Genomic DNA, 16,498 nt, shown 5'->3' on the forward strand with positions numbered 1-16,498 from the left:
AAAACCTGAACTTTGAGGTGCCTTGTCCAAAGCAAACCTAGCGAGGACCTGAGGGTATCCTGGAGCAAGCTCTATTATTAGCGCGGTCATCAACGCAGCAAAGACTGTGGATGGAAGAACATCGGGGTAAATTATATACATTTGCATTGCACAGTTGCCCCTGGTTTTTACCTCGACGTTATTTCTCAGACCCATTCTATTAATGAATTGGCTCAAATGCCCTGCTCAATTCATTAACTAAGTGAAAACTTTTACTAAAGCCTGCATGGCAGCTCCGCTTCGCAGTAAGTAATCAGAATAACTAACTTGAAACATTAGTGTGCTGTTATTAATAATAGCCATATCACGTATTCATGTCTAAGGTGTGCTCCAGCTCGAAGGGAAGTTGTTTCAGCACCCGTAGCAATGGGTGTCTTTAATACAAGCCCTGCAAAGGGCTCTGCAGAGAGCTGAACCCGCCTGTTGCTCCGCCGTGAGCTGCCCTAGACGGGACTTGCCACATTTATGCCAGGAATGTGATTAAAAACTGGAAAAACTGAAGCCAGCCTATTCCCAGAGGCAATATAATGTAACATATACGCCAGAATAACACACACACAAGACCCCTGTCTCAGACTCAGCCCGGCCAGCTCAAAGACACAACAGCATGGGGGGAACCCTGGTGAGCTGTGGCTGCCTGGTGAGGTGATTTTAGCACCTTTCATGCCTCCATGTGTTTTCCCTGTTGCCCGTCACCAAACACAAAGTAACTCTGGATTCCAGTGGGACAGAAACTTGCCCGCCAGTATTCAATTTAACTGTGGATCTCTTCCTCAGCCAGAACTGCAGCCAAATGTTTCCTGAACAGATTAGTCCTTCAAAACTGAATCTAGCCAAGCAGAGCCTCTGATGGCCAGTATGAGGAAGGTTGTACATGTGGTTCATGGCCTGACGCTCTGGCAGAACCTCTTCCAAGAGAGTTAAACTCAGTCTCAGCTAGTCCTCACTGCTTGGGGTGGTATCTGAGTGGTCCCCGTACCCTGACCCTGCCAGCTGAAGGTGACCTGCTGCTTGCCACCCCTTTGTTTTTCTGCGGAGCTGCCGATATGATTCTATGATGTACCCACCACGGTGAACGGTGACAGGAGGCGTCGCTGACGTGCCACCCGCCTTCCCCTGCATACCACCAGCGATGCTTGGTTGCTATTTGCATGCACAACCCGCGTCCTAAGCAGGTGTTACAAGCCGCTATCTCTGCCTGATCTGCTCTGATCTTCGGTTCCCCCAGAGCCTTGAGTTTGTAGCTTTTGTGGCTGTAAGTAACTCAGGTTTTAGCTCAAATGATTCCTGGTTCAGCAGCCGCTTGTTCCTGCCATGGCACTTGAATTTCTTTTCCTGCACGCGATATTCTTAAAGATGGTGGAGTTTGCAGTCTGTATCTGTTCAAGCAGCAAAATGCAGCATTTCTTGTGCAACTGCCTGTGAGATGATGATTTATTAGTTAATGCCAGTTGGTGCTGCAGGCAGGGCCTGGCAGCTGCTTTGTCTTTCAAGGCAGATCCTTATCTGAGGAGGAAGGTTCCTCCATCAAATATTCCATATTTCAGAGGAAAATGTATGTAAAGGTAGCTGTACTTAGATGCAGCATTAATAATTGATCCCAGTCCAGGGGTGTTCTTCGGGCTGGGTTTTTGGAGGGGTGGGATGGTAGCCGGAAACATCCCTGCTTTCCAATTTTTTATCCCATCAGAACCTTTCTTGAGAAGAAAAATGGCTTTAGGCAGAGCAGTCATTTTCCTAGATATTTTTTCCCTAAAAACCCCCAACTTTGTGTATGTTTTTAGACTGGACATCTCCAAAACCACACATTTTAACATTTTCTTTGGTGATTCTGCAATGGTACTCACGGTTTCCCTGCCTCTGACCAGTAAGATTGATGCACAGACTAGTCTAGACTGGGTCTAAACAGTTGTAATTCAGCCCAGCACCCCAGGTATTTGGGGTTCACCTCATGCCATAAGGTAAGGAACCCCACATTTTAAACTCTGAGCTACTCAGGCTTATTTGGGTTTGTTATGTGATCTGAGATAGAAAAGTGCTGATATTTGTAAACGTAGAGCACTGACCTGACTCTTTCTAAGTGTGTTAATGTCAAGCTGAGAGGGATTTTCATGGTTACCCAGTGTATTCTAACTATTGACATTTTTTGTGATGATATCACGAGCCTGGTAATATCTGATTTGCACTTAGATTCTCGTGTAATCGGAGCATTCCAGCTGCTGCACTTTTCTAAGCTCTCAGAATTTCTGTTTCCCTGCCTGACTGTGGAAGAACTTTGCAAAACTAACCTTAGAAATGCAGGAAATTGACAGTCAAAACGTTTTGTCAACATTTGGAGTTTCAGCAGGAAAAACAAACAAAGGTTGACAATATCCTGGTTTTAAGCATTTCTAGAAATGCTCAGTTTGGTAACTCACCAGTCCTACATTTCCCACAAAATAAACAAAAAGTGTCAAGTAATGCATTTCTCATCCCGCCACCAGCACCCATAACTCTGACCTGTACTGACTGCTCCTCCTCCGCTCACAACCTCAAAATATAAACGCCACACAAGACCCTTTCAAAGAAGAAGTATAGACCTTCAAATGCCACTCCAGAAATGTTACATGGTGCGTGTCTCTTGGGTTGATTTTGGACTAGCAAGTGCAGGCAGGTGGGTAGGTAACTGGGTGAAACTGCAGATGAAGCTGCTCATAGCAAGTGATGAGAATGATGAAGCACCCAGCAGCCACTTCACTGTTTGCAGAAGTTAAGCTGAGCTTAACTCTTGCCCCACCCAGAGCAACACAGCAGCAGGACAAAGCAACCCACTGGTTTTGCATACAGGTTGATGGACCCCAAAGGATCTGATTCAATCCACAGTCCTGGCAGATGGCAATTTCAGACAGTGCTGGGCAGCTGGGGGGCCCTCGCAGGTGCTCACCAGCTCAAAGAGAGACTAAGAGTGGAGTTACTGGTTTAGTCATGACTCTGAGCACTTGTTTCTTCTTCTTTTTTTTCTCCTCAGGAGGCTCTGTCGGTGGTGAGCGACGACCAGTCCCTCTTTGACTCCACGTACGGCGCTGCCACTCACCTCCCCAAGGCAGATATGACAGCATCAGGGAACCCTGACTACGGCCAGCCGCACAAAATCAACCCTTTGCCTCCCCAGCAGGAGTGGATCAATCAGCCCGTCCGGGTCAATGTTAAAAGGGAATATGACCACATGAACGGATCAAGGTAAGGAAAGGCCCTCTCCGCATCTACAGAATCTTAAATAAAAGCAAAGCACATGTCATCCCCCTGGACTTCACTCAGTTTTTAATGGCCAGAGGATCTTGCTCGTGCAGTTCCCCCAGTCCCCGCGAATGCTGGACAGACTGGGGCACCAGGCTGCCGGGACAGAGTTCGCGCCATAAACACTGCTGTGAATCACACGTTGCATCACTGCGTTCAGCATCCCACAAACATGCCATGGTTCGAGTGGCTCCTGAAGATGAAGTCGGTCACAGAGGAACACTTGGTGTCTATACCAGCTGCAGAATGAAGCTGCACTAATTGACTTCATGAGCTTCACTGAAGGGCACTTATTTTTGCATTTCTAACTAGATTGGTGCTCTGGCAAGGCAGAAGCAACCATATGAAACTGAGAGGTATGTGATAGAGAAGAGAAAAATAGGAGACTGAGATCCTTTCAAGCAGTCTGTGGGGTGTAACAAAACAAAAGTCATATATGCCCACAAATTCTGCGTGAGTATATGAGAGTTCAGGAGTAGATTTGGGCAGTGACGTTAACCATGAAAGGCCAACTGCTTATGTATCTTCAACAGCTTTTAGCCAAAGAGGTAGGAAACCCGTCCCCCACCATTCATAGCCAGAGCTGGGGGAGCTGGATCGTTTTCCTGTTCAATAAGAAATTCAAAATCTTGAAAATGTTTTATTATCACAGCTCAGATTGCCTCTCTTCAAAAATATTTCTGTAAGTCAAAAGCCTAGGCAAAAATTGCACCCTCTTATACACAATAAAGAAAAGTTTTTAGAGTGCATATTAATGTTTAATTTTAATTTCAAAGTCACAAACACCTCTAACATTTGTACAATGTCAATGCAGGACAGTTAAACTATCGAGGGGTTTTCTTCTTTAGCGTTAGCTTAGGGCTCCTCTAACAGCCTGTTTTCCTGGTTTCTGAGAACTGAGCAAAGTGCAGAGTTTGAAACAGAAAGCAGCCTTGCACTTTCAGGCTTCTATAGTGAGATGATGGTGTTAAAAACTTCAAACGGCATCGTGTTTTTTCCTTGTAAGTATACAATAGATGCTGATTTTACTACCAGATAAAGGTCTTTGCGTCAATTGGTCTCTGACAGTGATCATATGTACACTGAATTTGATCTTGCCCCAGCTGAACCTTAATATAATTTCTGGACTTCAGGAGAACTACATGGATTTTTGCACTAGTGTTTCCAATCTCAGAATTGAGGTTGAAACATGGGAAAATGAGTTATTTCCTGAAAAATACCATCCCTAGGTAACACGGCTAAAGGGATGGATCTCGAAAGTACCAGCAGAATGGGGTTTTTCCTAATCATGAGGACTACATGCTCTGTATAAATTCTGTATGTGTGGGTGCTCATATGTTCAAAAGTCTGTGTAACATTCTCACTGTGTGTGCAGTGCATGTCTTGCAAATCCAGTGTTTTGGGCTGCCCTTCCGTTGTGATCTTTGTGCTACGATTTCTTCATCTGTTCAGAAAAAAAGGGGAAATAATACTACTTTGACCAACTGATTCATTAACAACACTAAGTGCTGTGATACCCATAGAGAAAGGGCTTGGAGAAGTGTGTTTATTCTGGGCAAAAAGGAAATCCTTCTGTATGGCTTTGCTCAAGCCTGCAAGTTTCTTAGGCAGAAAGCGTCCTCAGTCTCTCTGAAAATGGGTAACAACTTCCCAAACCCTTAGAAAAAAGAGACGAGACTGTTTTGAATGTCAGAACCAAGCGCTGAAGTTGCTTGCAGCCTTGCCTTTTATAACTTGTCAGCACAAGACCTCAAATCCACCCAAGAAATGAGAACATTCATCTGATTTATCCATCTTCTCTTCCTAAAAATGTGCTTTTCCCCTCCATGTTCCTTATTCCAGGCTGGGCCAGTCCAGTTGCTGGTTCCTCTGCCCATCAGCTGCCCAGCAAAACCAACACACCATGCGAGCGACAAACGCCAGGCTCAATATAAATTAACTTGGACTGCGGGCTGAATAACAAAACCCGTTCCCCCTCCCTCTCTGTCCTTTTCTCTCTTGTTTTTCAAGCATGCTCTCTTACCGGGTTCCAGCTGCCTCATTAGAGGGAGCAGCTTTTATTCCTTGTCCCACCTGTACTTGAAGTGCGAGCGTTTTCTGCTCATCGAGAGAATGGTTTGTGTACTCTAGGGAGTGATAAAGCTGTAGGAAAGCTGGCAATGGAGGGAGCTGGGGGACAGTAAGGGACAGTGTCCAGTGTCCGTTATAGGCAGGTCTGACTGTGCGATGAGTTGGTTTGGTCCCCCAGGGTAGGAAAATGGGTCTTTGAGGAACCTCTCCAAGCCTGGTTTGCAGAGACATCCCCCCAAGTGCTGAACAACATGGAAACCTGACCAGCTTTCCACCTCGTGTCAGGTTTCCCTGGTTTACTCCCAAGTTGGAAAGAATTCCCCAGATAACTGTGTATAGGGGATTTTCCATCAGTGTCAGGGATCTGTGTTTTAGGGGAGAAAATAGGACTTCTGTATTATTGCAAGATTCAGAAGGAGGAATTCCATGAAAGTTTTGAATTCAGGGACTGGGAGTGTAACTTGAAATATTTGTTCTTTGCTGGGTTTATTCATGGAAATATCTGTCTCCCACAATGTGCTTGTACAGTTCCCAACATACTAAGCCTGGATTTCTGTTGGGAACTTTCATGATGAAAATACAATCGTTTATATTAAAAAAAATCTTTTGCATTTTAAATTCCAATGAATGAGGAGGATTATTTAGAAATACACTGGGTACGGTTTAACCCAATTTACTGTCCAATAGATTTTTTCCTTACCTTTTACTTGAATTCCAAATGCAAAGGGTGAGCTGATCAACAGCCGTTCCAACTTTCGACTGTACGTACTGCAGATCTGCATTTGTAGCTACACTTAGAGAGTGGGTTTTAAACAGGCATGACAAAATTGGCATGATCTCCAAATGTGAATGAACAACTTACTGGATGCGCACACGGATGAGGTTCGGGCATCTCAGACCATTTTTATGCCACAATAATTGTCTCAAAAGAAAACAAAGGGCCCACGTAGGATATCTGGAAGAATTTAAATCCCCTGTAAGCAGCATGTGAGCCCTCTAGTGGGATTCCCTGTGTTGCTCTAGTCCCAGCCAGAGCAGCAGCCTCTGCAATTACCTCCTGTCCGCATTTACCTGTATGTGATAAGAGAGATTCTGTTAGAGGATCATTCCCGAGAGCAGGATGAGGGCCAGGGTCAAACTGCAGTTAGATCCCAGTTTCAAGGAGCTGTAACTCTGTCCTAGTAGCTCTGTTTCTTGCCTGTAAGAGGGATCACAGGCAGAGTCACAGTGTGTCTGTTCTTCCTTCACCGAGCAACAACAACATAATCTAATTTCAAACGTAAAGATTAAAGCTGAGATGACCAAATGGGAACTGACTTACACCAAAAAGTGGCAAATTTAAAAACAAACAAACAAACAAAGATGGGAAGAGAGGAGGAATGGAAGGATAGGAAGGAAGGAATAGAAAGAAGGAGGAAATAGCCCACTGGCCACAGCTGAGTCAGGTTCAAAAAACACTGAAATCCCTTATTTTGCTCTTTCGAATGAAAGGCAGAGGTGATTCCTAGACAGAGGCCCTGGGACAGTAATTGCTTTGTTTCCAGGTATCTGGAGCACAGGCTGAGGCTGTACAGAGCCTTTCTCAGTCAACGCCAGGCTCGCTGCTTGTCCGTTTTGGCCAGTCTAGCGTAAACTTTCCCCAAACACCAGGCTCTTGGCATCCCCAGGCGCTGCTATGGGAGCCGCTGGAGTCTTTGGGCGGACAGTGGGAACGAGTTCGGCTTCATATTCCTTGGCCTCTGTCACCGCCACGGTGAATATACTGAAGGGATTTTGTGAAAGAAGCCTATATCCATTTACCTCTGCAGATCTACAGCGTTTTCTGCCCAGAACCTGAGCATGTGTAGCCACTTGAAAGCCCGAATTCTCTGCAAAAAGTCAAGGATTAACCTGGCATCCGAAATCCCCTTGCACAAGCCATTTCAAATAATGAGGAAATCTTTCTATAAATCTACGGCTGCCTGTGGGTAATGCATGAGCTAAGAAAGGAGCTGTATCCAATGAATACGCCATTCACGGCTCGCAGCTCCCTGTTCTCATTTGATACAGTAGTTGTTCCCCACACTGAATTCTTCTTTGTGTTGCCCACAGCTACACCTACATTCTGCTGGGGTAGTCAAATCCCTCATCTCAGGCTGGGACAGTGTGGTAACAGGCACCCAGGAGCTGTAAAGATGATTTAGTTTCATTTCTCAGTAAAAAACAGGCTCCATTTGGATTTTTTAGGAAATGTTGGGTTACAGAGGTAGGGATCTTCCCATTGCTATCACTAAAGATTTCATGGTATTTTTCTTAATGGCAGTTCGGTTTCTTGCCCAGTTAAGTTTTTAAGAGCAAGGCTAAAGATAGGCAGGGTCCCAACTGCCAAGTCCAGAGCCTGCAAAATCATCACAAAACTGCCGAGGAGATAACTTAGAGTGTTGGTGTTATTTTTATTACTTTGCGGTGTCGGTCATGTGAATGTGCTTGATGCTTAGAGACAGCCATGGGCTTTTCATATGTGTCATTTCATGCCAGTAGAAAGCATGTACAGGTACACTTTTTAGAAGATGTTATTATGTGAGAGTTTGGATATGTCCTATGGTTCTGCATGAGTATTATATATGAAATTATTTCATCACAAACAGTGCGTATCTCAGCTGCAGGGGTATTTTCCAAGGAAATTTAACTACACAGCAGGAGGTGAGAGCGAACCCTTAGAACAGTCCGACACCTCGGAGCACGGACGCTCTCACCGTTCCACTGAGTCTTCCCAGGACGGCCCGTTCCTCGGGAAAGAATAAGACCCTTTGTGCTGCTCCAGGGCTTTTTCTCCGCCAGCACAAGCAGCATTTAACACCTGACACAGAGTGTTTCGACAGAACGTTAGAAATGATCACACTCCCTGTGCAAACCCTGGTGTCCCTGCAGTTGTTCAGACTCTCCTCCGGCTGCCACGGGGACATTAAACCTTCAGCAGTTTGCCTCTCTGAAGGCGGATTTTGGTTCCCTGCCTGGAAAAACAGTAGGCGAAATAGTAAAACCTTAAATTCGAACATGTGTAAGTTATACATCTTATTTCCATTTTCAAGCAACATTCCCTCAGTAAGACATGAGGAAAAAATTACCATCTGCCTTGGAGTATCTCGGTGGAGCATTTATCTCCCAGCCATGATAACTGAATTTCGGTAATTTTTCCTCTCCCCCCGCCCCGATTTAGATTAAGAAACAAATTTGTTGAGTGTCCAAACTTGGAAGTCCTGCCAGCTGAACTCAGAGGGTGGGATCGTGTGCACTGTCACAGTTCTTACCCTTCGGCAAGTGGTTTCCTCCCAAGACACTTTGCTTTTGGCAGACAAGAAGGACGGTCGTGTGATTCAAGGAGTGGAGCAAACTGTGCTGGATATGGGCTCTGTGCTCGCTTTGCACCGAGGTTACACATTAATTAACCCTTGTAAAGGTGAGGGTAATAGTGCTGCTATTCCCTGGTACCTTCTTCAGAGCTGCGTGCGTGTGGGCAGGCTGCGAACCGGTATTTTAAGTGACCTCTAGAGCTAAAAGCTTGAGCTGCTACTGCAGCTGGAGGCAAACAAGATCTGTGCTCCCTATCTGCGCTTTGTAGGCTCATAATTCTCCCGGAGCAGGACAGAGAAAGGCTGTTGCTTGCCAAGGGTCTGCGTGTCGGCCAGGTCTTAGCACTGAGCCACCTGAGCTGTGAAATGTTCCCTCCTCATCGCTCAGAAGTAAAAGCGGGGCCAAAGCCTTTTTCGCACGCACTTTCTCTGGTCTGAAGTTCTTGACTCACGCCTGAGGCACCGAAGATTTCTAGATTTCCTATCCAAGCAGTAGACAAGCCTGGGACTGTTTAACTGTTAAGAACCGACAAGATCAGTTGCATTCAGCTCTGTGTAAATATGACTTTGCAGACCCCATGTTGATATCGTAGCATTCTGTGAGTGTCCTGTCGTTTGGCATGGGTGTTTTGTGTTCTTTGGTAGTGGAATGGAGGGGAGCGTGTCTGTATTTCTGATTTACTCTTAGGTCACGAGGTGAGAAGCACAACCTTTCTGTCAACTAATAGACTCCACTATCACAGAGAGATGATGTGCAGGGATGTTTTTAACACCGTGCAAGAGCAAACCAGTCCAACAAGGGCTCCTAGGAGCATCACGCTGTATCTGAAACACTGCCAAAATGTAGCTGAGCAATAAAGGATGGGGAGCGGGGGAAGGCGCAGGCAGCAGGTGTAACTGATAGACCAATGCAATTAGCTCTTGCTTTTTATCTGATTGCTGAATTTTGGTATTTCAGAGGTACTGAATGCAACCTTACAGCTACTCTTGCCTTTGAAAGTCACTCTTCTTTGTGCTTCCAACTTTCTTTGCTCCGACTGGTTTTCTTATCAGAGATCCCCTCCATCGTGGCTCATAGATCACCTTATGACATTCATGTGACAGGCCAGGAATGGCCTCTCCCATGAGTAAAGAAACTCCCTTTGACTTCTCACCTTCCGGATACTTGCCATTTCTGTAACCCAAACCTCCTTCTGCTCCAGCGGGGATGAAAAGTGCATCGTAATGACAAGTCATCTCTTTCCTTTGGCATTTCAGGGAGTCCCCCGTAGACTGTAGCGTGAACAAATGCAGCAAACTCGTCGGAGCAGGGACAGAGTCCAACCCCATGAGTTACAGCACCTACATGGATGAGAAGAACGGGCCTCCTCCCAACATGACCACCAACGAGAGGAGAGTCATTGTCCCAGCAGGTACCACCATATCAATCTCTTTGTGTCATACATCCAGCTGAGCAGATAAGGCTTATTTATCCACTTTCTGAGGAATTCTCTTTCTTACAAACCATGTGAAAAGTAAGGAAAACACCAGAGTTTCAGGCTAGTGAGAATTTCCAGTGTCCAATGTATGCTCTACTTTGAATAAGAAGTGGATTATTAGCACTGGAATGCACTGTTGTTTTGGTGTGTTGAACCAATTCCATCTCATGTAACGCGTTAGAGGAGAATCTGCAGTTCTTCCTTGGACACGCATGGTGTGATCAAAGAGTGCGGTTCACAGGCAAGAATAAGCATGAAGTGGACCCAAATTACAACTCTCACGATGCTCTGCAGGGCCCAGATACACTTTTATGTCATATTGATTCAAAATGAGCTATTTTGTTTTCATTTTTTTAATTAGAAGTAGAAAACCAGAAAAATGATAGTTTGCAGGAACTACGTCATCCTTCTGAGAAATGTTGCAAATATATATTCCTGTCCAGTTCTCTGTGTTTGATATCCACATCTGGAGTTGGTGGGATGCATTAGATGAATTTGGATAGTCAAGCATGAGAGCTGCTGTGGCAGGCGACTGGTAAGTCTGAACCTGGAAGGAGAGCGAGTTTTTCCCTGCAAAGTTTATTTTATATATATATATATATATATATATATATATATATATATATATATATATATACACACACTGGCCCAGGAACTTTCCAGCAAGGGAAATATTATGAGCAAGTCCTGACCCAATTTACATCCCAAAACTTCCTCTGATTTCACGGGGTGCAGCTTTTCACCCGGTGTTCTGAGGGTTGCACTGAAGGTTGTAGCTGATTTGAGCAGATGAACTGTTGGCAGAAAGAAATGTACTTGTGGAATTTAGCTCTGTTTTCGGATCGGGTTTGACCACGAACAGATGACAATCCCCAAGCATTTGTTTGCCATTTAGGATGAAAAGGAAAAGCTTGAACTGAATGTAGTGAAGGGAAGCCAATAAAAGATTGACAGTAACTCTCCAAGTACCATTTAAGCCCGTGTTAGGATCTGCTTAGAGAGACTGACTAACCCAATGGATGACAGGATCAGATGTGTTTTCTGCCTTAAAATTGCCTAGAAAGGTGTTAGCTGATACCAACTAGTCATTATAAGGGCTGCCCAAGATAGTTAAGAGGGCAAATGAATCCCGCTCTTCACCATGTTATTTATGCATATTTTAAAAGACCAAGGGTGGGCTGAAGTTTAACGTTGTTTAAACAGGGGAAATGACTTTTAGTGCCCTCAGTGGAAAACAAGTTTTAAAATCTCCTTTTTGAAGGCCAGTGAAAAAGAAAAAGCATGTTTTTCCCCCTCATGAGCATCCACAAATCAAAACCTTGAGATACTTGTGAAATAGCTGTGATTTGCCAGACTTTGGAAGACAATACTGAACATCATCCCAGCTCTCTGGCTGCAGGATATGAGGCCAAATTCATCCAAGAAAGGATTAGGAAATTTTAATATAATCCAGAGTAAAGATTTATAGCACATTAGGGTGAAGATAGGCAAGAATAATGTCACATTAGGCTTGCAATAGTAATAATAATGAACTCTAAGCAATGTTTCAAGAAGGCAGCTTTTCGGAGACCATTCAATGTCTTCTGCAGTGATAAATAGGCTGAAGAAATATCTGAAATTCAAAAGTGTTTGTTTAAAAGGAGACCACAAATTCACTATGCCCTGTAAAAGTTGGGTATTTTTCCAAACTCAAGACAAATAACTCTTTCAATTAAAAAAAAATAAAAAAAAATCCATCTTGAATAGTTGCATTGTAAAATTTGCAGCCTTTTGCCAGTGCTTAGAAAGCAGAATTTTAATTCGTTATTGCCAGAACATAAAGGAAAACCATCTTTCTTTCCCAAAGCAGACTTGCAAAGGGCTGGGGTTGTAAGTTCCGTGTTTAGAATTCAGCTTTAAACAACCTCTATTTGCTAGAAATGCAGTGAGGAAATGTCACGGTTATAATTTCAACGTTCCTTGGTCTTGCTTCTCCATTTCACGCTGTTATTCTGGAGCTGAGGAACGCACCAGGTATAGTCACAACCTGACTTCTGTGTGCAGGGATCCCCGCAGCCCAAGCACACACAGTCTGCAGTCCTGCCAAGGAATTCTTTTGTTATATACACTATAAAATGTGTGCCAGAGGTATTTCTTGTCCCTCCCCAAAGCACAACCTGATGGCTACAGGTTTCTGATCCATTTTCTCAACTGAGGTGTTTGAGGTTTACCCTAGAGGAATGTACCAACTGTGATGGATGGATCAAACATCTCCAAAGCTTAAGCTTGACTTTGCAACCCTCTCCAGCTGCAAATGGAACATGAATTTGCAGCTTAAATTTGGAAATGGGATACATGGGGAGAAGCGGTACAGGAAACATCTGAAAACGCAGATACGCTCTGAAAATGACTCTGTAAAAATGGTATCGTGGCACAAATTCTTGCTGGGACTGTCTGATCTAATGCTCTTTCCGAAGCTCAAAGGATGATTTCTTTTTTTAACTACTGATGCAGCAAACCATCACCATGGGGTCTGAAACTCCAGCCGGGTTCAATCTCTCTCTTACGTCACCGCCAGTAATAAAGATTCCACAGCTGGAGCTTCGCTGACAGTTGATAATGATGCATGAGACGGTATAAAATCCACATTGCCCTCCAATAGCCGTGCTGCTTTTACAGGGCTAGTGGATGTAGAATTGTGTTCTTGTCAGCGGGGTGAACAAATGTGACTCAGAGATACATGGCAAGCTGCTCTGCTTAAGCAATAATATTTGTTTCAGAGTCCCTTTGCCGACCATAAATACCACCATCCTCAGACTTTAAAATGCCATCTGTTGGGACTTTGTAATGCGCTTGCGAGGGATGGTGTGACTTATGGAGCACTGATGTAATTATATAGCATCGCAGAACAAGCATACGCTTTCAAAGGGATGAGTTTGCTTTTGGAAGCTTTTTTTCCAGAGAGAGAAAGAAAAGTCGCAGTTAAATGTCACTAATATTGTTCCCAAGCATAGCTATAGGATTCAGGAGACAATTGCAAGACCCTGCCAGAGGGTTGGGGTGATCGATTTGTGTGCATCGAGCCCTGTTATAGCACAGTACCTGTTTTTCTCAGCAAAAGGCATTGACACCAGTAAATCAAATTTGTTTGTGGAAACAATGGTTGATGCCTTGTGTCTAGTGTTCCCATCTTTTGTGTTTTCCTGCCAGATCCCACCCTGTGGACCCAGGACCACGTGCGCCAGTGGCTGGAATGGGCCATAAAGGAGTACGGATTAATGGAGATCGACACCACCATCTTCCAGAACATGGACGGCAAGGAGCTCTGCAAGATGAACAAGGATGATTTCCTCCGAACCACCTCCCTCTACAACACAGAAGTTCTGCTGTCTCACCTCAGTTACCTCAGGGAAAGTAAGTATTGCCTTGAAGAGAGGAATCAAAAGCGGGTTGGAAAGTTAATCTTAACTTAGGTGGAGTCGGCGGTGCTATCAGGGAGGTGAAGAACAGAGCAGGACTCTTAGCAAGATTAGATAGTCTTGTAGACCATAAACCCAGCTGTGGCTATGTGATAAAAATACATACATTTCTTGTGGAGATTAAACCAAACATCAACTGATGGGTCACAGGCAAAATATTCCATAACTTTGCAGTTAGAGGGCTGTGCCCTTTCCCCCAAGGGTTCTGGTAAAGACTGCTTCAGAATAGGACCCACAACTCGCCAGGCTTGCAGATTTTCTGCGTTTCTGGAGGCCCAAATTGGTTGGAAAGAGAAAAAAACACACTTAGGGTGTTTCTTTGAATCTGTTCGGTGCTGGTCTCTCCAAACTTCTGCCAAAATCAGTGGGAGTTTTACAGATTAGAGGAATTAGATCACAGATGGGTGCCTCTGTCAGCCCCACCTTGGTTTTGTTTGTGAAGCTGAGCCAAAGAAACGATTCATAACAAGTAACCAAACCGTTGCATTTGAACAGTTTTTGTCACTTGTGACTCCACAAGAAAATAATTTCCCACCCAAAACAACTTGCAAATTTCATCCTGTTTCATTAGCAAAGAGCTGATGGTGCACAGAACATTTCCAGCTTATTGCAGGCACAGAATAGCTTTAAAACTAAGGTTTGCATACAGAATTACACACTTTTACGGAAAATCGCAAGGCAGTTTTGTGAAGCCGGTGCTGACTTGGCCAAACCTGCTGACTTTGGTTGGGCAAATCAGACGCTTTGTAACCGGAAACGTTTTCAAATTCCCACAAGATAAAGAGTGAAGTGACACACTTGAATTGTCTCATTGATAAGACTTGAGAACTAACAGAAAGTGTTGCATGTTTTGTGAATCAAAAAACCAGGCTGAATATGAAAAGCCCCTAAATTAGCTGGTCGTGCTGATCTCCATTGATAGAGAAGAAGTAAGAGGGCACGTTGAGACTCAGGATGGTAGTTCTCTAGTTCACACATTGCCTTTAAATGCCTGGAATTAGGAGGAATAAACGTTTGCCTCAGTTTCTCTTTACTTTCTGTAAAATGGAGCTGCTAATCCCACCATCCTGTGGGTCCCATGTGCTGGGATGGCCAATCTGTGGTTTACGCCTCTCAAGACCCAGCACCACGGAGCCCTAATGCAATTGCAACATTTAAATACTGCTGCAAAGCACGATGAATAATAATGCTAAATATATAACGTTCTGCCAGGGGAATATCTGTGATTATTTCCCTGCTATTAAGCTAGTGCAAAACCCAAGCAACTTTGCCAGATTCAGACAAATTATTCCAGTTTTACACGGATGCGGACGAGAGGAGAATTCAACCCGCTCCATCCCCAGCCCTTACGGTTACACGTTTCTCTCCGTTCAGCCCCGTGGGCTGTTCTAAGACGTCACACGAGCGCCGTCCTTGCTACAGCAGCTCCTGTGTGTGCGGGGCCGCGCAGGCTCTGCCGAGCGTTCGTCCTGCAGCTGCCTAATGACAGTCTGCTTTCTGGATTACTGCTCAACTCCCTCGCGGAGCAACGCCTTCGAAAGGAGCTTATTGTTTTTCCAGACTGATTTCCAGCGGATGTTTAGTGCCTCTGAGCTCAGTGCCATGGGGAGATGGGCTTTTTTTTTTTTTTTTTTCCAGGAATTTTCCCCTTTTTGTAAGGTTGTTTGTTTCAGAGACATCCAGCTCTGCTCCTGCGCAGGGTGGAGAATGGCAACGAAACACAGGAGAACTTTAAGGAATTGCAGATTTAGAGGCTGGGTTACATCTGCCCTGTCTGGCTCGCAAAAGGTGTTTGTCCTCCCAGGATGAGTTGGATAAGTGATGACTAGTGAATCCTAAACTTTGGTCCTTGCAGAGCCGATCTAAACTTTCTGAGCCTGTTTGTTAGCCAGGCCAGGAGATCCCCTGAAATTTGCTTCCTCAGAAGGTTTTCAACATTTTACACTCCCGATCAGGGTGAAATCATTCTTAAAACTGCCTCTGAAAGGCATTATTTTGGCATATCTGAGTCCAGATTGAAAAAATAAGCAGGTAACATCTGCAAGACCTCAACAAAAGCTCAGTCTTAGCTTTCGAGACAGAAGCATCAGGTGAGTTATTTCACACAGACAAGACTAAACCAAACTCATATCACAACACCTTTAGTCTTCAGCAAAACTGAGGTCTGGATCAAAATCACGCAGTTGTTTCCTGTTTCCATAACCTATCGAAGCAGCCAGGAATTCGGATGTCTCTGATCTGTAGGAGGTTTCACACTTGCAGAACCCAGTTCTGCAGCACAATCCATCCTTCGGATTCTCTCAAAACACTCTGCAGCAGTTTGTCCAGGGAACTTACTGTCCCCTCCCCTCAACAATTATCTTTCTTTTAGTGTTTCTTCCAGTTTTCTCTCCAAAATTGTGAAGCAGGGAGATTTGAATGTTTTCATGCTACGTTTGGGATGAAGATCAAAAGAAGCCTGAACTGTCACCTCCCGTCCTTTTCCCCTCGAGTTACGGGGGGTCGGTTGTGTGTGTCGTGTACACACGAAAAGAGTCTGAAGGGGAAAAAATGAGACTGTGGTGAGGAGCAGAAGCAGAAAACTGCTTTGTGGTTTCGAGCCATATATTAATGCCAAACAAAACTATACTGCTAAATGCAGCAGAACCCTGATTCTACCAGGAGATACAGAGGAAAGACCACATTATCTTCAGAAAGTCAGGATAAAAAAGGAATTCCAGGTTAAATGGGCTTCCAAGATATTCCTGCATCTCAGAAAGATGAGCTGCCTTGTGACAAGGAAGGCTTTCTGGGGAAAAAAACCCACCTCTCCTGGTCTGTTTTTCGTCTTTTTCTCTTTTATCTC

At 44.4% G+C, this 16,498-nt stretch overlaps 1 protein-coding gene across 1 annotated transcript in view; it reads left to right on the forward strand.

The window, feature by feature from the left end:
- The window catches only part of FLI1 (Fli-1 proto-oncogene, ETS transcription factor), a 58,771-nt gene that overhangs the window by 25,506 nt on the left and 16,767 nt on the right, over window positions 1-16,498 (forward strand). Inside the window, exons 2-4 of the mRNA XM_082070346.1 lie at window positions 3,047-3,258; window positions 9,975-10,129; window positions 13,385-13,588. Of these exons, the coding sequence (XP_081926472.1) occupies window positions 3,047-3,258; window positions 9,975-10,129; window positions 13,385-13,588 (571 nt within the window). The remainder of the gene's footprint in view (window positions 1-3,046; window positions 3,259-9,974; window positions 10,130-13,384; window positions 13,589-16,498) is intronic.

This window comes from Streptopelia decaocto (assembly GCF_964273445.1).
Source record: "Streptopelia decaocto genome assembly, chromosome: 21".
NCBI lineage: Eukaryota > Metazoa > Chordata > Aves > Columbiformes > Columbidae > Streptopelia > Streptopelia decaocto.